The sequence below is a fragment of the Octopus bimaculoides genome, chromosome 4 (genome assembly GCF_046866305.1).
Source record: "Octopus bimaculoides isolate indiv1 chromosome 4, ASM4686630v1, whole genome shotgun sequence".
NCBI lineage: Eukaryota > Metazoa > Mollusca > Cephalopoda > Octopoda > Octopodidae > Octopus > Octopus bimaculoides.
Window position 1 is genome coordinate 71,428,965 of NC_142931.1, and position 21,810 is coordinate 71,450,774.

General features: G+C 30.5%; 1 protein-coding gene across 1 annotated transcript; it reads left to right on the top strand.

Moving 5' to 3' along the window:
- Positions 1-1,393: 1,393 nt before the first annotated feature.
- On the top strand, positions 1,394-16,641 carry LOC149136077 (uncharacterized). Its single transcript, XM_089350071.1, has 4 exons — positions 1,394-1,473; positions 3,461-3,512; positions 8,770-9,135; positions 16,582-16,641. Exons 1-4 carry the CDS (start codon positions 1,394-1,396, stop codon positions 16,639-16,641), a joined length of 558 nt encoding a protein of 185 aa, XP_089206197.1.
- Positions 16,642-21,810: the final 5,169 nt, after the last annotated feature.

The following is a 21,810-nucleotide window of genomic DNA, read 5'->3' on the forward strand; positions in this document are numbered from 1 at the left end:
CACAGTAGTCTCTAAATGGTACACTTTGGGATACTAGTGTACCAAAAGTTCTAAGTAGGAATAGCATTAAAATAAGTTTATAATTAAAAAAATGTCAAAATATAAACATATTTAAATTCAAATGTTGATGACTATGTTTCCTTTATTGATTTAAAGAAGTGAGTATTTCATTATTCTGTACAGTTTAAATTATAATTATAGGTTATATATATTAGCACTATTGTTTTTAATAAATTTCTTTTCTATCTTATGCACAAAGTGTGACAAAATACTTTTATTGCACTAAAGCTGTACTTTTCATAATGGGCAATACGTACCTACTCCAGAATGTGTGGATGGATAATATTTTATATGGTTACTAGGGCGAAAATAAGTGGTAGTGTTGGATAAGCACATCTTTTACAGTTTTGTTTTTATTCTTTGTTTATTTAAATTTCAACTTTTAAAGAAAGTTAATGTAATATCATGATAAACTACTTGTTAGTTGCAGTCACAACAATGACAAAAACATTAACAATGGCAACATCAGCAACATTAATGATAGACTTCAAGACTGTTACTGAATAAATAAACGAAAATATTTTTTTAAATATTTTATTTTTTTATTTTGTGTGTTAATCATCAGTGTGTAAATATTAATGGTTTCAATGTAGTTTTGATATTCCGTCTCATATCAATGATGTCTTATGTGAAAGTAGTCTTTAAATGGAGATCAATCTGTCAGCAGCAAGGTTTTTGAGGTGTATTTAATTGTGCTGAACTGTAGCAAGGGGACATTGAAGAGCTAATCAAGGAAGATGGGCTGATAAATAAAGGGACTCTGAGAAATTTACAGCTAAAATGTACCATGAATAAAAAAATTGTTTGAAATGACTGTAAGAACATAAACAACTTCATCTTTATTTAGTAAATTTTGGAGTATAACTGAAGAGAACAATTTCATGCATTTATGTAAAGTAAATCAGCTGGGCAAAATCTATTTCTCTACATGAATTCCTCAAGGTTGTAGTTGAATGTTTTTAGCTGACAAAACACCTGTTAGATTTATGGTACCCTTGCAATTTATGGAAGCCGCAAACATTCTGTGGAATATATTTACGTTCTTCTGTCTGAATAAAGTATGGATTGGATAATGCACTCTATGTATGATATTCTTGCAAAAAAAATGAGTTTGAATCCTTTTAAGCATGGATATACTTGGGTGAAACCAAACTTGGGCAAAACAGCCGCAGCATTTTACAGATACATGAACTGGGTCCTGGAAATTGTATCATGGTCATCAACACAAACTATACTAGTCACAGTCTCAGACCTGCTAATCATTATTTTAGTTCTATGGAAAGCTGTAATTCTTGAATGCATTACAATTGGAGATTAATTCTGATTCTGATAAATGGTGGATTGTTTGGCAAGTGAAGAACAAAAAATTTACTCAATACAGTTAGATCTTCGTTATCCAAATAAGATTGAAGGGTATATTTATTGATCATACTTAACATGATTGTATTCCAGAAATGATAAAAACAATGAAGTTGTAAACTTGCAACAGGTACATTGTTGGAATAAAGTGGTATAATGAACCAAGTCAAATGATTCTATTATGCCTTGAAACCCTTCTGCATATCAATGATATTTACACGTTAACATTATTTTAATACTATGATAAGGTGGTGTGCTGGAGGGATGCTTAATGGAATTTCATCTGTCTTCATCTTTTACATTCAAATTTTGTCATGGTCGACTTTGCTTTACATCTTTTGAGGTTGATGAAATAAGCACCAATTGAGCACTAGAGTTGATGTAACTGGCCAGCCCCTCCCCTAAAATCTTAGACTTTGTGCCTATATTAGAAAAGATTATGTGCATATTATAATATTTGCCTAAGAAAAGAATATCAAAGAGATTTGTATGTTAAAATTAAAAGGATTCACTCATATGTCTGTAGATTTCTAGACCATTAATTTGACCTGATTTGGTCTCCTCACTGAAAAATAACTTGGACATTAAACTAAGTCAAAAATTCTTGTTCTGCTATAGACACCAATGAACAAATATTTACTGTTTTGTGGAAACCAACTCAAGTAGAAATACTGGGATAGTGATGCTTTGACATTCTGAATAATTAACTTTGAGATGTTTCTCCAACAAAATATATTGCAGTTATTGTTGTTGCACATTTGTTTATGCATTATGTCATACATGGTGATATGTTAATCCAAGGCTATTTCAAATGCAAACATTGATTTTAACTCTATTTAAAGTGATTGACTGAAATCAAACTAGTTGACTGATTGACACATGGTGATATTTTTAATGATTATAAAGAGGATGATCTCATTGCATTAGTTTCAATAACACATATTTGATGAAGCGTTTTTACATGATCTTCAGTTGAGTTAACTTTTAATCATTGTAAACAAAAGACAGAATATTAGCATCAGTGTTATTCTTCAGGTGAGGTTACACAAAGCCTGGCTAATGAATAAACATAAGACATTCTGATAGTAAAGTTCATTTGGACTTACTAAGTTTTGACTGTATATTGAAATTATGGATAAAGTGGAAGGTAGTGATTTTGTAGAAATATTTGATTTAGTGGACTAAATAAATGCTTTACAGTGTTAAGTTACATGTTTCTTATTTCTGAGTTCCAATCATAGCAGAATTAATGTTGCTATTTAATCACACACATACACGTACATATACACATTAAAATTATTCAACCATACCTATATACAATAAATTCCTTCTTATCCCTGTACTCAAATAACTGGAACTTTCAAGCAACCAGCACTCAGAAAACAATGAAGAAAAATTTGTTGTTAATTAGATTCAAAAGAATTTGAGCTAATCTGTCTTAATTACTTAAGTGTCATTGAAAGATAATTGCTACTGTATCTAAAATGCCTCATTGCTTCTCAAATCACGATACACTATTTTATATTACTGCATTTAAAGTACCTGCATTTAAAGTACCTGCATTTTATTAGGTTGATAAAACTTATTCTTTACCTAAATTATATTTTTATTTCTTTCTATTTTCTCATTTCTACTATATTCAGAGCATTAATGATGGAGCTGATGTATATATATATAATTTTAATTAGTTTTGTAAGGCGCTATGGTAATTTAAAAGTGATGATCCAGAAAATTCAGTGACCCAGCAACCCTCTAGTAAAAGATAGGAAGAAGCTTATTGTATTTTATGAAAACACACACACATGCACTAAATAAACAACACTTGTAGGAAATGTATAGTATAATTTAATCATGCATCTATATCATGTAAGTAACAGAATATTTTCAATCATACTAAGTTCAATAATCGAAGTCCTCATCAAAAGTGAATACAAATACAGATTATTTAAAGTACTAGCATTTTGTTAGGTTGATAAAACTTATTCTTTACCGAAATTATATCTTTATTTCTTCTTATTTCTCTCATTTTTATTATGTTCAGATCATTAGTGAAAGAACTGATGTATATAGAGAGTTTTAATGAGTTTTGTAAGGTAATTAAGAAGTGATGATCAAATATCCAGAACTAGCTAATTGGTTCCGACCTCTCACACCTATCCTACAATGTCATTCTAAAACTAAACAATCACATCCTTGAAATTTTGAAGTTGCAGGATGATGCAAGATTAATTCAAGACAATATGAACGAATAAACATTACGCTTGATAGAGTAATCTGAATGACTAAGGGCAATGCTATATTACTACTATATAAGGTCAGTGAGCTGGTAGAATCATTAGCACACTGGGTGAAATGCTTAGCAGTATTTCATCTGCCATTACATTCTGAGTTCAAACTCCACCGAGGTCAACTTTGCCTTTCATCCTTTTGGAGTCGATTAAATAAGTACCAGTTATGCATTGGTGTTGATTAATCAACTTAATCCCTTTGTCTGTCCTTGTTTGTCCCCTCTGTGTTTATTCTCCCCGCCCCCCCCCCCCCCATCCTTCGTGGGCAATAAAGAAATATATAGTAATAAAGAAATATATAGTAATGTAGTGCTTGATATAGTGTCTGAAAATGTTGGTGTTGCCAAAGTTATTGAGTTGAAGTCTACCTATTAACTACAGATTTAATATAATAAATGAGGGAGGAACTCAAGAGAAAATTTGAAACGGGGGAAAAAAAGTACAAGAAATATTCACTATATTTTAAATCTGATATTTTAAAACAAATGCTGATAGTATTTACTTACCACAGATTGAATTAACAAGGAAACCTAAATGAAGTCATTTATTCTGATGGAAATAACAACTACACTCTATACAAGACAAGACATATTGTATAATGTAGACCTAGATAGTTTGTGTCTAAAAAACATGAATGTATTTGATCATTTGTTTAATGAAAGAGATGAGACCAGACCTTAACAACAAGTTATCATGGAAATAGATAAGGGGAATTATATAAATAGAAAAAGAGGAATTATAAAGGAACAAAAGAGGAACTAGAAAATTACTGTTTGCTTTGTAATCATATTGCTACAAGTTTGAGCCAGATTTTGTATCAGCTTAACTCTAAGTTGTTTAATACGTTGTAAGTGAAGTTAGACGAAAACTGCATGAGAGATAGATAAAATGTAAATGTTGTTGAGTGGTACACGATCTGTCATCTGGTTTAAAAACACCATCCTTTTAGTAGGGCCTACTCTAATGCAAGCATTTTGAACAGTTCTCTATTCTGGAACTATTCTATGAATAATTCTTTCCTTAACTTCTTCCTGTCCTGAAAATGCTTGTGGTTGTTTTTATCATGTTCTGACATTTAGCTTTGTTAACATTTTTTAATGACTTACTCAGAAGGTTTTCATTCTGAGGATATCAATAAAAAATGTAGCTAAATATCAAAACATAGTAAAAACAACAAAAAAACTTTTTCTGTTTATAAGTAAACAAAAACTACAAGCTAGAAGTTAAGTACATTGAAAAACATTATTTAAACAAGAAAAAAAATAACAGCAAAAAATAAAATCAAAGTCAAACTCAAATGAGGGTTAAAGAAATAGCAGAAAGGGAAGTATCATTAAAGAATGGACAAAGATAAAATTCAGTCAATTTAAAAATACTTTAAAGATAAATATTACTTAAGGTAAATACAAAGTATCTGATTTTTAACTAAATAAGCACAATTCGAGCGAAAAAGATAAAACAATTACCGAAAAGAAAACAAAACTACCACTATTCAATACCATTTATGCATCTATCAGAAAGAAATGGCTGCAATAAATGCAAACAAAAATAATCACATTATTCATAACTGCACATTCTTGAGAAAAACATGTCAGTAGCCATTTAGCTATTAACAAACTCTTTCACAAGAACGCTGAGAATAAGATATATATGCATAATATATCAAAATCACTATGTAACAATTAAATAGCTTCCAAGAAGAACAAAGCTAATTACTCAGATATCGTAATTAAAACATAAAGGAAAATGTATGCACTTTGTTGGACACTTGATTATTTCTGACAAAATTGCTGGAAACTGAGAAACTATCGAAGTATAAGAAGTTTAAAATGAAAATAGGGCAAATGTGAGATAAGAGAAAATTAGCATTGATAATAATTGGTGCACTGGGGTAGATAGAAAAGAAAAATGAAAAGGAACAAAAACAGAAAACTCATACAAAAGCTTTAGATATAATATATAAAAATTCTTGTAAGGTACATTACACATTCCAAGCAAGACATTTTCAATAAAGAGCATAGTTTATACAATCATATGCAAATAGAATGAAATCTTTTTGAACATAAAAATAAAAACATATCACAAAAAATAAAAGTAAGATTAACTAAAATGCAAATACCACTCTGTGCTGTTGTAAAGCAACCCAGCACATCTCAGTAGTACAAAGTTCATACAGGAGAGCAGTGAGAAGCTTATAGGAAACTACTGTAAGTGCATGATGGTGGTGATGACGATATTGCACACTAACTTATATCCCTTTTAACAGCTCTTTTCATTTACATTTTGGTATCTAAATACAGAAACACTAATAAGTGAGGTTAAAGAAGAAAAGAATACAAATGATGGAATAATACTTTGTATTTGCATAAATCAGCAACAAAGGAAACAAAAGGAATAAGGAAGAAAGGAAAAGTTTGTGAAGATATAATTGTATTATTGTTGCTTCATAATTGCAATAACAGTGCATTTTGTGAAAAGTTTTTCCCTGTATTGTATTGCATATTTTGCACTAACAATTTGAATTCCAATATTCACGAAGGGAATGCGTTGTAAAAGCTAGATTAAGTGAAGTATAAAAGTTTAAGTGATCTTTGAAAATTCTTTCTTTCCCACAATGAAAATGTAAAACAAAAAGTTTGAAACAAAGGCTAAACTAACAAAGTCGCTAGTAAATAAATATATGCGAGAGTGTAGATGCCACATTTCATTTAAAGTATTAGGAAAACAAAGAACATAGATAATGCAAACTTTGTTTAATTTTAGTAACAATACATAATGAGCAGAAAACTAGACAGAGTGAAAAGATCCTATAAGAATGAAAACAGGATAATTTCTAATTTCTATAACCATTTACTCTATCATGAACTGAAAAATTCTTCATTGTAGTAATTCTTTTCCTTCCTTTCTTCCTTACTTCATATTTCTTCCATCTCTTCCTTTCTATATTGTGTCACCATATTGCCTCGAGTATTTATCCTACTCAGCTGTATTTTTGTTTCACTCTTCAATTTGTTTACATTTCTATCTGTTTACAAGTTTGCTTTATAATTCTTTGCTCTACTTCGTTTCACTTCACTTTGCTTCTCTTGCATATATGGAACACATGACAGGAATTCTACACTTATTTATGATGTATTTGTTTTATGACTTCATGCATATTAATATTAATATCTTAAGCAAACATTCATACAACTAACACACTAACAAAGAAGCAAGAAAACAACACCCACTACAACAACAACAAAAACAACAACAATTACTACTACTACTACTACTACTACTACTACTACAAAAATACAAAAATACAACACTAAGATAAATCCAACCACAAAGTATTATAGGCAAAATATAAGATATTTTAACAACTGCAAGCAGATACATACACAGATATAAATAGTTTGAATATTATTTGAATAAATTGGTGGTGGAAACAACAGTAATTGTCGTTTTGTTTAGTTTTGTTTGCAGAAGCATCATCCATTGTTATGAATCAGTTAAAATAGGAATAAATTTCAGGAGATTCTAAAAATCATCGAAATTTTGCTATCTACACAAAAGAGAAATCTTTAACCACATAGAAAGAGAAAAATATAAAACTACACACACACACACACGCACACACACACGAATACACATGCATACATACATATGCATATATATGTGTGTGTGTGTGTGTGTGTGCGTGTGTGTGTGTCTGTATGCGTGTGAGTGTGTGATACATTTGAAATTCTTGTCATAGGTCTGATTAATAAATATATAAAGTATTACCGTGTACTCTCATCAAAAATATTTCATTTTCAAATCGAGATGTGTTCAGGAAACGATGTTATTTGCATCTACTATGTGTGGATTTGTTTGAATTTTTGAATTTAATTAAAATCTTACCCCATTAAACACTTGAGATTTAAATAATAGCCCCAGTAAAACAAAATTTGCAATATACTTTCTATTTTGTTCATGTTATATTCGACTATAAGGGCATAGAATACATACGTATGTATGTATGTATGTATGTAGGTATGAATGGATGTGTGTATGTATATATATATATATATATATATATATATATATATGTATGCATGAATGCATATATGTATGTATGTATGTATGTATGTATTGACTAGTCATTAAAATATTACTTTTTCAGTTTCTGGCTGAAGAAATATACCCATAATCACTGAAACATAATATTACATCTTAGATTAAATTAACCTTCTGTCTACCAGTGGGTCCAATTTCAGTTTTTTTAGTTGCTTTTTGCAACTGTTTATATTATTTGATTCTGCTGATTTCTTGTGACTCTTATTTTTTTCTTGACTCTCTTTTATTTGTCAGTTGGAAAATGTTCCGGATGTTTATAGAAGCTAGAAAATTTCACTTTATACATTAATTACCATATAGGTCCATTGGACGCTCAAATTAAATTCAGACAATATTCTTGTCATTCTAAACAGAATAAAAGCAGTATCAAATATTATTTTCCGAGATATTTATCAGATATAAAATAGATAAAATTGTATTCTTTTTATATGCTGAGTTTTAGATAAAATAGGAAAAATTATAAAAATACTCCTGTAAATTTGTATGGCATGGCATCACCTTCAATCTTCTAGGTTATAGGGTGATGCAATATCTGTATGTGATGATGTAATTCTTACAATATATTGCATCATCTTTCAGGAGAGTATAAATATGTGAGAGAGCAATATCTAACATTAGTCTGCTATCACGTTTCATGTAGGTCAGTTTTGCTTTCCAATAAGCCTAGACATGAAAACTTGAGTGAAGGCCAAATATCGAAAAGGTTATTGGAATTAGAAGAAGAATCGGAAGAAGATAGTAGTGATTCCTTCTATTGTTCTGAAAATGATTGTGAAAGTGATTGTGTGCTGGACAGTTCAGGTTCTGTGTAATCAGATCATGAAGATACTCAAAAACAATTATCTGCAAGCCACCCAATTATGAATGAGCAATATGTTTGCACCAAGAATGTGGACCATCTCATTTTGCTAAAAGGTCTTGTGATAGTATTGAAACATGTTTTACTATCTTTATGTACCAGAATCTTCTTGAAATAATTCGTAAAAGGACAAATGTCGAAGGTCAGGTTGTTTACAAACATGAATGGAAGGAAATTGATCATTCTGAACTAAAGAAATTTATTGGACTGATTATTCTTATAGGTGTTTATAAATCTAAGCATGAAAATGTCACACAGTTATGGAATCAAGAAGATGGCCGCCCAATATTCAATAAAATTATGAGCCAGGAAAGATTGAAACAGATTTTACTAGTATTGCATTTTGATGATTCTAGTACAAGAAGAAAAAAGAGAAGTGACGATAAATTGGAGCCCATAAGAGAAGTATTTGAAATGTGCAATCAGAATTTACAAGATAGATATGTTTCAAGTTCATGGACGCAGTTGGTAATTAGTGACATACATTTTCTCTGGTAGACCAAGGGTTAATATATATGTATGTATGTATGTATGTATGTATGTATGTGTGTGTCTGTTTCGTAGGATATATTTTAAATGTTTATATTTCATTCTGTTTTCTTCAAATACACGTTTTGTCAAAGTTCTTCAATTAACATAAAATTTTTTGAGCACTGTGAGTGATAAATGTTTCAATCTTTGAAGTATTGGAACGTTTGATGCAAAGTATCACTTATGTACACATGTGTGTGTAAATGTCTCTACACACACACGTATATGTGTCACTGCATGTATGTGTGTATGTATGTGTGAGTGTGCATGTGTGTGTACATGTGTGTGTGTGTGTGTGTGTGTGTGTGTGTGTGTGTGTGTGTGTGTGTTAAAAAAACGTCAGGCTCTGAAAATGAGTTTAGCATTTATTATCAGCTAATGGTGAACATATTTTGTCTCATATATGTTATTTCTGAAAATGTAATTTTCTTTTCACAATCAAATTTCATATGAAATGCATAAAATAGTCTTGGAAAATCAAAGATGAAGAAAGTTAGAAAACTACTTATGAAATAAAATTAATTTGCTCTCTTCATGTACCTGTCAAGTGATGATATCTGCTACAGAACACCGATCATCTGTACAATAACATGTATTCAATTTCTCTGATATCTTAATGAAATATAATAAAAAAACTTGTTCAAATCCTGTACACTGGCTTATTGCCATATAAGTTTGTTATCTTTGTTGCAATGCTGGTGTTATAATATAGAACTTACTGACATTATTGTTGCTTCTACAATAATTGTCTGCTATTTTAGATGTCATGTAGTTAGAAAGTGTGAGTATAGGATTTGTCAGTGTCTTAATTTCAGACATTGGGTAAGGAAAACCAATTATTTTTCCAGACATGATTGAGATACCATCATAGATATTAAGAAGAATATTTTGTTTTAATCAAAATTTCTGCAATGACCTAATTTAAGGGGATATAATTCCAAAGTTACCATTAACATCGTTGAAAATGATAGATTTATGTATTTTGGTAAGATATTAAAGGAGAAATAACAATTGGTTCAGTTATAATTTAGTCCTGAAATTTCAAAATTGCTGAAAGCTCTTTAAATAGGTGGTGAATGTTAGGTTTGGAATGTGTTCAGAAGCACTAAGAACATATCAAAGAATTACAAAAAAGAAGAAAAAAAATAGAAAGAAAAGTTCAGTGTTGTGTCCAAGAAATAATAATGAAATAATATAGCTTTGGTAATGATAAAAGATAAAAGGGTTTTGCGGTAATATCTAGTATAGTGGCAATGGCTTATGATAATAAGAGTAGACAAAAGTCAAAAAGCAAGAATTTAGCAAAAATTAGAACAGAAACAAGACATAAAGACTGAAGTAGATGAATGAAGCTGGAAACATTGGGCAATATAATTCCAAATATAGAAATGCAAACCTATTAATAATAGTAAAAAAAATATTTATTGTCTGGTGTTTATTATGCATGAATACAGGACAGCAGCATATAAGAAAATATGTATACGTATATTTATACACACATACATATTTATACACATTAGATTTATACATACATATTTATAAACATTAGATCCTCTTCTATTCCCACAGCGGGTTCTGTAAAACCCAAGGGTTCCCTGAAAGTTATAAAGGGGTTCCACATTTTTAGAAATAATGTTGAAGGATTCAACATTATTGGAACCACTGATCTAGCGATTAACTAAATGTTTTTAGGCTTATCCAAGTTGTGCCTCTGTACGAATTTATACAGTTTGCTGCTGGTGTATGCTGTTGTTCACTGATAGTGCTGTTTGTGAAGTACGTTACTCACCATGTAAATAGACGAGTGTATGACATGTGTTAATTGTATGTGTAGATGAGGAAAATACAAAGGTCATATAGAAACCACCGATCTAGCGATTAATTGAATACTTTTAGGCTTACCAAAGTCATGCCTTTGTACAAATTCAGACTGACCAGTGTTCACCAATAGTGCTCTCTGGGAAATACATTTCTCACCATGTAAACAACAAGTGTATGACACATGTGTTTATTGTTCATGAAAATGTATGAAGGCTTGTTGCATATCCTGAGCAAACATTTTAGTAATGGTGATGTAGCACCCATCAACAGATGTGTAGTGTTCGCTATTAAATGGTGTTTTACTATTAGCATTGAGCATTCCATTATAAGCATCAAGCATTCCACCTAAATAGCAGGTTACAGTAAGGTAGCCACACAATTTTATAACAGTGTTATTTCTAAGTACATGATAATACAGTAACTTGACCCACAAATGTTGTCCAGTTATTCATGAAATACTATGGTTGACTTTTATACGGGGTCTGTGGAAAAATTCCCAATTTCTTGGCCAAAAATAGGGGGTCGACTTTTACATGAGATCGACTATTACTGAAGTATATATATATATATTCAATGATGAAGCAGTAATTAAAGTTCAGAACTATCATAAGATCTGTCTTTTATTTTGTCTACAATAATAAAAACTTATGGCTTATGGACAGTTCATTTTTCCTATTTAGTGGTTGTCTACCCCTTATGCAGTCTGACCACCTCTTGTACCTACACCTTAGATCCATCATGGCGTCTGATGCGGCTTTCTAAACCAGACAATGTATTGAAAAGACACCCATATAGTTTGCATATCCAGTTTGGACCACCAAGAGCTGCAGATAAATTCTGATCTTCATGTGTGTGTGTGGTGTTTATATATATATATATATATATATATATATATACATACACACATATATATATATATATATATATATATACATATGATACTGCTGCTGCTGGCAGTTTCTTATAATTCCAAAAAGATGTTTCTGCAATTTCTTGCTGAATAACCTCCACAAATTATTTGCTTATATTGAACAGATGATTGCGTCGTACATTAGCTCACTCCCACTTATCAAAGCAAGATCACCTGTCAAGTATCGAAGCAGCATGAGATGAAGTGTTTTACTCAAGAACACAACACTCCATCTTGTCCAGGAACTGAAACCTTGATCTTGCATTCGTGAGTACAACAATCTAACTACTAGGCCATGTGCCTTCACATATACATACATATAGATAGATTTACACTCGTATACATATACATATACATACATGTATGTAGGTGTACATATATATATTTTCTTTTACAAGAGATTTCTAAGAAATAAATTTTAGATATAGAGAACACTTTCCTTTTATGATAATTTAGCATTTATTTACTGAGGCATAAAATTGCATTTGGTGAATAGTCTACTTCAAATATGAGAATATTTAAAGGCTAGACAGCATCAAGATATGGATGAGCTGAAATGGTAATAACGACAAGAAAAGAAGAGAGTGTGATAAAAATAGTGACACAACTTCATTTTCTTGATCAAATTTTGATATTGGATATGTGTACAATGAAAAACCACAAGACTGTGGGAAAAACTTGTAATATTAGTAAATTGTAATTTTGATTTTTTACTTTGATTTTAATTTCAAATAGCACACACATACATGCACACACATATGCACACACATATGCACACATACAGAGGCACACACACATGCACATTTTGTATCTTCTTAGGACATAGCTTAATAAAGGTGGAGGAAAATAAAGAAAGGATTTTTCATAGAAGCTCAATTCAGAATCTCTCGAGTAAATGAATATGTTACTAAAATAAGTAGGTCTTATATACCAAAGTGCACATGTTACTATCTAGTAAGAAGTTTACCTCCCAATCACATGGTCTTGTGTTTAGTCTCACTGACTGGCACCTTCAGCAATAGTCTTCTGCAATTATCTCAAACTGACCAAAGCCTTGTGAGTGGATTAGATTGATGGAAACTAAAGAAAGAAACTAATCGTGTGTGTGTGTGTGTGTGTGTTTGTGTGTGTGTTTGTCCCCCACTGATGCTTGCCAACCTGTATTGGTGCGTTTATGTCACTGTAACTTAGTGGTTCAGCAAAACAATCTAAAAAATTAAGTACCAGCCTTAAAAAAATTACTGGGGTCAATTCATTGAACTAAGGTGTTAAGGTGATGCCACAGGATCAAAGCAAGTAGATGGAAATAAGAGTAAACTTTCTCATCTTGGGTCTTGTCAAGCAAATCACATACCTTCACCACCGGGTCCCACATTGTACACTTTGCTATTTTCCTCACATACTCTCATCACATATATTACCTTTTCACATCCTCACATAAATATGACATCTAGTCCTCTCTGCTCTTCCTTCTCTTCCTTCACCTCCTCCTCATCATCACCACCATCATCACCATCATTATTATCATCATTATCATTATCATCGTCATCGCCATCCCGCACCATACTTGAGTGTTGAGTGAATTCAGTACCGATTTGAAACTCTTGGAAGTATTAACATCAGACCACTGGTCTGAGGGTAACCTTTTACCATACCTCCATCAAGTCTCAATGATCCTAAAAAAGAACATGAGAATTAACTCTTCCTCCTCTGTTTAGAACATTAAAAGAAATCACATCAAAATACAAATGTATTCCTTAAAACCTATAGAAAGCCAATCAGATGAGACAAAGTTATACAGTAAGGTGAGGTGGCATCATATGTAGGCTTAGCAAGTGCAAATAGAAACCATATACATACACAAATGGAGACCACATACACAAACACTAGCCTTGTGTCAAGGTGCCATTTCCTAAGTGTAGATGGATCTTTTGTAACAATTCATATCACTAATCATTACAGTCCCATATCATCTTCACATGAAATGAAGTACCTTCAAATCAAACTTCACTATATTACCTCTTTTGGTTCAGTTCAGTGTCTTTTGGAGGTTTTACTAACTTGAGTATTTGCACATTCTTATGCAACAATTATTCTACACATGCATCACATATCAGTGCAGTTTCCTCTCTTACACACTAAATTTGATTCTTTTCATACTTAAATTTTCTCTCAGCTCAGTTATACTCTGTAATTCATGCAAGCATTAAAGTTAAATAGGAGCATGCTAGTTTCATTTCCTTCAAATTTTTCTCCATTGATTGCCACCATTTCACTACTCTGTATCATCACAGTTCTAACACTAATGTTAATCATTTTGCTCTTCACTCTGAAAAAAAATCTTTGCTCCTAGAAGAAGTAATAAATAAGTCTCTGAAATTTTTCAAGAAAATGCATTTCCTATATGCTTTTAGTATATATTGCTTCAGTGCATCTGCTATATATAAAGAGTGCCATCTCTGTTAGCCTGCAGGAGATTTCACTACACTTCGTATGTCCATAGCTTATACACGATACAGCATATAGAGTTTATACCTACTCTTTCTCTACTAATCAAGCTAAGCCATTTCCACAATAATATCAGCATCCAGCCTCTTTTCCTATTAACTAGTACCCTAGATCATGATTAGTTTACTTCAAGTCCCCTCAATTCTGGGTTTAGCTATGATGCTTGGAATTTCTTCACTAATTCTACTATAAATTCATGTATATGAACTACATCATAAAACCCTTTTCGTGGCCTCTAAGACTATGATGAATATGATAAGTCTTAGGATTAAGCCTTAATCCACCCCAACCTTCTTACTAAACTTGTCTCTGATCTCAACAACAAGAGCAGGAAAAGCCCCTACCCACCCCACAACAGTAGGCTACAAAATATGTTTTGTCTGCCAAATTTCTTTCAGAGTTTTGTTTGAAACAAAATGGCAGTACAAGACATTTGTCGAAACGTCATTACAGTGGGATTGAATTTAAAACAAACTTTTTCCTACATGACTATATCTGCATACATTAGGGCACATATGATGACAGTTGTCAAAATGTCTTTTGACAGACCGACAGATAATTTTAGTACCAAAATAAAACATTTGTTAATAGATATTTTTTATAAGAAATTAACAATAGCCATAAAATTCTTAATTTCAATATTACAGGTCACATTATCTTGCCATGCTGTATGTCCATTTCTCTGATACATTGATTTGGCTACTGTATGGAGTTCACTGCCCATTTCAAATTTTAATTTCCACAGTCAAACTTGTCAGCCAAACTAGAGTATAATTAAATCAGTTAACAAATATTTTTAGACATAAAATTTATGAAAATGATTTTTATTGACGGCTCCAGGAGCCTCACCTTTATCCACACTTCACTTACAAGGTGTACTAAATCCAAAATTTGCCTATAGAAGTTACCTGGCCTGTTAACAAAGGTCATATCTTGTGAAAGTAATTCTTAATTTTGAAATTATTTCTTCTCTTCTTTAAGAGATGCTAAAATCAGTAATGGGGTATTTGTACTTTTTCCCCAATTATGATGCAAATTTAAATGATTTAAGGATTCCTTTTATGCCATTCAGTTAATATTTTAAATTGTTTATCTAAAGTCAAGCCATGGGTCTACTTAATTTACTTTCTATATTTAGTTTTAGTTTTTTATATAAGATTTTATTTCCTTCGATAATAAAATTTAAAATGTATATGATGAACTATATTTTTGTGCTGAGACAATATCAATTGAAATTATTATAGGTTTTTTGTAAGACTTTAAGATGAACTTGAAAGATCAAAATTAAAACAATTTCAGAATCTTGAAAAAGTAGCCTCATTCTCTAGCAAATTCTTCAGACATTTTGGCACTGAGCTTTGGTCTTGGCATAATTCAGCTTATGTCTTTTTTTTCTGTATTATCCTGCAACTTCAAAGAATTTTGTCAACTTTTATATATAATATATTTAAACATTTATTTCTTTTTTTTTCTCCCTTTATCTGTTTTTACTCTTGGTTTATTGGCTTTTATTTGAATTCTTTCAAATGTAATTTCTGATAGTTAAATACTTTTATTCAAAATAAATTACTTACCTAAGATCTTTGCACGGAAAAATGGAATAAATATATATGTACAGAAAATAACAAGAAGTAAAATGAACAAAAAAATTTCTTTTGAAAATATTTTATTGTCAATGATATTACTCAGGAAAAAAAGTGAAAATCATTCATATATTTTCATTATTATTGTTTTCTATTTTTACACATTCCGGAATTCAAAGATATATCTCACCTCTTTGGACATTTAAATCTTTTGAATATTATCATGATGCATAATGAAAGAAAAGTTATATCAAATCATAAATTTTGGTTGAAATCCTTTTAAACATTCCTGGAACTGATAAATGTTTGGTATCTATTATAAATACTTTCCTCTATATCTTTTCTTTTAAACCAGATATCAAAGAATTTATTTACAGTCATGGACTCAAGTGTTATTTTTGGATACATCAGAATAAAAAAAAATAAAAAGAATTCTCTTCAAAATATCAACAGACACTGTGTCTAGTTTTCTTTCACTTTTGTACAGAATATTTTCTATTTCACTTCATTGTTTCTATGTTATATTAATTTTTGATAAAGTTTTTTTTTTTGAATCATCAGTTGGCTTTTGTGTTCCCAAAAAGAAAATCAGTATCCTGGAAAAATAAAGTGAAGCCATAATGTATCTTTTGCTTTAATGTACATACATAGATACATACATACATACATAAATACATACGTACATACATCATGCATATGTGTAAGTGTATTAATACAGTGATATAAATATACACACATATATATATAGATACATGCATTTTTGCATGCATACATTCCATATGTATATATATGTATTTATATATGTGTGTATATATATATGCATATATATATGTATTTATATATTTATGTGTGTGTGTATATATATGTATAAATAAACATATACATATATACATACATACATACATACATATATACATATATATATATATATATATATATATATATATATATATATATATATATATATATATATATATATATATATATATATATATAAGCATACATACACACATATAAATAGAAAAACATTTGTGACTTCAGATAACGTTGCTCCAAGTGGTAAGTTAGCCACGTGTTTTAAAGATAGTTGATTGACATTGGGTGATGTTTATATTTTATTCCTGTTGGTTTATTACCAAATAATGGAAAAGAGGTAAACGAGTGCTAGATGAGTTAACAGCCGCTGAATGCTGGACATCTTTGATGCAGTAGATAAGATATGTCTCCCGTTAGAATTTTCATTTGAATTTCGATAATGTTTTATTGAAAATGACAAGACAATGCTGTCAACTAACTGTCTAAAAGTAGCAGATAGGAAGCTCAGTTGATGACAGTAGTAAGAAAGTGAAGTTTTCTTATGAAGGGATACTGTAAGCTGTTTCAAATTCCATTGTTTTTGAGAGAGACAAAGATTGCAGTTAATTATCCTAGATGAATACTTTGAAGCCTTGTCAAGCATGTTCCCAATCATACTGACCATGTTGTTTCACTGTAACTAAAACAATACTATGGTGATTGTGTATCCTTTCACCTGAAGGAGTACATAACCTGAGAAAACTTACTTTGCAGTACTCACAGCCTATGCAGTGAGTACGGCATAATCTCTTAGGATGGCACTCAATCTAATGTTTGCTATAATACTAATACCGTAAGAAGGCAGAATCTTTTTAGTGTGGAGTTAGATTGATAACGCTCTTGCAGGGTTTCTTTGAACTAAAGCTGAACAATTGCATGATTTATTCTGTTGTAATGTGTAATATTTGATTCAATATTGTTTATGCAAAACTTGCAAAACTAGCAAATCATATTTCTTAATGAAATTCCACTGGGATTTCATTTCTAATTTATGCAAAAGAGATTGAACTTATCTATTGTGACACATTTGTCCCCCTTTTCACCACTCAGCACCTGCTACAGAAACTAGCAATCTCTAGAATTCAGTTGTTCTCCATCACATGATCACATGAGCTGTGATTATTCAGAACTTACTAATATGTATATACACAATACAAACACAAGCTTTTATCTATCTATCTATCTATCTATCTATCTATCTATCTATCTATCTATCTATATATATACAAGAATAAGGGCAGGGAATTGTCAATTAATAATAGAATTAATAATTAACAATTTTGCCAAGTAGTTCAGTATGAAAAAAACCTTTATCGGTAAAACCATTTATCATCATAAATATACAGGGATTAGCAATTGAGTTGCTTCTCCAACATACTGAAAATTTAGAAATAGCAGTCAAAGAACTACAGATTCTAAACTACAAATTTTTCTCTAAAATGGATGGCGATATTTATGGCACACATAGAACAAAAAACCGGAGGGAAAAGCGTAAACAAAACAAAACAAGACTTGTTTTGTTTACGCTTTTCCCTCCGGTTTTTTGTTCTATGTGTGCCATAAATATCGCCATCCGTTTTAGAGAAAAATTTTTAGAGAAAAATTTGTAGTTTAGAATCTGTAGTTCTTTGACTGCTATTTCTAAATTTTCAGTATGTTGGAGAAGCAACTCAATTGCTAATCCCTGTATATTTATGATTATCTATATATATATATATATATATATATATATATATATATATATATATATATATATATATATATATATATATATATATTCTGTATAAATTGGTATCAAATTTTGGTACATCGCAAGTGCATTCCAGGTAGAGGGTAAGACAATTACTTAGAACCCAGTGTTTAGCTGGTCCTTGCTTTGTCGACCCTGAGAGGATGAAAATCAAAATCAACCCCAGTGGCATTTGAACTCAGAATGTAAAGTCACAAAAAATACCGTTAAACATTTTTCCCAGCATAATAATGATTCTCCAGCTCACCACCTGAATCAAACATAATTTACCAACTTAAAATTTCGAGTGAAACACTTTACAAAGGCAACAATTGTATGATTATGCAAGGAAGATCCAAGTCATTAGAGGGTTGAGCATTTCGGCATTAAGAAATTGCAATGATTTGTGTAAGCTTTCAATGCTGGAAGCCCATGACACTAATATCAATGTGTTAAAAAACAAGAATGTATAAAAAATTTGGCAATTAAGTTGAATATGAAGTTGAAGGTGATGCTGCTCATAACAGTGGTAACTCTAACATCATCATCATCATCATCATCATCATCGTTTAACGTCCGCTTTCCATGCTAGCATGAGTTGGACGATTTGACTGAGGACTGGTGAGAACAGATGGCTACACCAGGCTTCAATCTGATTTGGCAGAGTTTCTACAGCTGGATGCCCTTCCTAAAGCCAACCACTCCAAGAGTGTAGTGGGTGCTTTTACGCATGAAGGCCAGTCAGGCAGTACTGGCAACAGCCGCGCTCAAAATGGTGGATTTTATGTACCACCCACACAAGAGCCAGTCCAGGGGCACTGGCAACGATCTCGCTCGAAAGTCCTTACACATGCTGCGGGCACAAGTGCCAGAAAAGCGAAGGTGGGCACAGGTGCCATCATGATTTCGCTTGCCCCAACAGGTCTTCGCAAGCTGAGTTTCGTGTCCAATGAAGGAGACGACGTTGGCATGTGTGCCAGTCGTCGAATTTAGTTTGATTTCGATTTCTATATGTGCTAAAATTGGAACTGTTACTGAGATCATTACTATGGGTCCTGTTCTACAAATATCAAATGATGTTGTGGATGTTGATAATGATGCAGAGAATGCTGATGATAATGATGATGATGAGGATTATGATGATAATGATGATGATGATGATGACAATATCGACTATGAGGATGGTGATGTTGATGAGGACAATGATAGTGATGATGATGGTGGTGGTAAATTTGGTGATTGCGACAATGGTGGAGGTGGGAATGATGGTGGTAATATTGATGATGGTGATAACAAACATGATGACAATAATGGTGAAGATAATTATTAAAACAATAATCTAAATGTTTATTTTTCAAAATATCAGGTAGATATTTTGGCAAGATTTTTTTCCATACATCATTATTTAAAAAATTCTTTTTTATTTTCTCTTTCTACTCTCTCTGTCTCTCTTCTTTTTCTCTCTCTATATATATATGTGTGTGTGTGTGTGTGTGTGTGTGTGTGTGTGTATACATACACATATATATATGTGTATATATATATATATGCATATATATATGTATGTGTGTGTGTATATATATATATGTTTGTGTGTATCTATATATATATATATATATATATATATATATATATATATATATATATATATATATATATATATATATATATATATATATATATATATATACATATATGTATATATATATGTATATATATATGTATATATATATATATATATATATATATATATATATATATATATATATATATATATATATATATATATATATATATATATATATATACATATCTGTATACACACACACACATAGACACATATGCATATATATATATATTTTTTCCTCATTGCAGAAATTCAGTTGTTTATCTTATTTTTTTGCCATTTCTTAGAATAAAAGCAAAAAGAAAATGATAATAATAGAAACGGTATCAAGGAAGAAGAAAGTGCAAGCACAGTATATCTTCTCCTTTTCATAAATTCACAAAGACGAAACAGATCATAAATTGCACTACATACTTGGATTTTCAATTTCTTTATTGGTGAGGTTTATTATCAGTTTTGTGCAAATCTAAACAGCTTGATAAACAAGATTCTTGTATTTAGAATTTTTCTCTTCTTTTGTTAATCTTATGGACATTTCAGTTTATTTCTTATCTTTTAGTGATACGAATGATGATTTAAAAAAAAAAAAATCTTTTCTGGCAATTATTTGCGATAATATATGTGACATAGCCATTTTTAATTATTCATGTGCATAGTTATATAACACACACAGTGACTCTTGTGTGTTATACATTCACACACACAAATATATAAACTGATGTATATATATATATTTATATATGTGTATGTATATTTATGTGTGTGTGTGCATGTATATACATATATATGCAAATATATGTATATGTGTATGTATATATGTATATATATATAGATGTATATATAAAGGTATATATACATATATATATATGTATGTATGTTTATATATAAATGTATATACATATTATATACCTATATATTTATGTATATATATATATGTGTATATGTATTATATATATGTATGTATGCATATACATATATAAATATATATAAAATATACACACATACATATGTATGCACATATACATACACGCACACACACACACATACATATATATATACCTTCACACACGCTTATATGTACAGACCCATATAGTTTTATATCTTTAACTTCTTCAGTAGGTGAAGAATCATTGACATTTGTGAGAAATACCTAAACACATATCAAATTTCATAAAAAATGTGTTTTTATTAGCTATTCTTTATTTTTACATCAATGGCTTAAAACTTCATCAACTATCATAACCGTCATCTATAAAAAAAACTATTAGTAGAAAACAAGTATATAATAGATTTTTCTTCTGCATAATAAACCAAATTCTGTCATTCAAAAAAAATCTTTCTCAGTTTTTTCTTCAATTTTCTAAGTAGAAAACCACATATAATTCTCTGTCTATATATCTAACCATCTTTCTTTGTTTGTTTCTTTATTTCTTTCTTGCTTTCTTTCTTTCTTTCTTTCTAAATATCACTCTTCCCACTTATGTCTTTCAGTCTTCATATGATTAACATTGTCCCCTCTCAAAATGTTACAGTTTTCTTATCACTGTGCTAGTGTTATCTATTTCTTTAAACATATCTT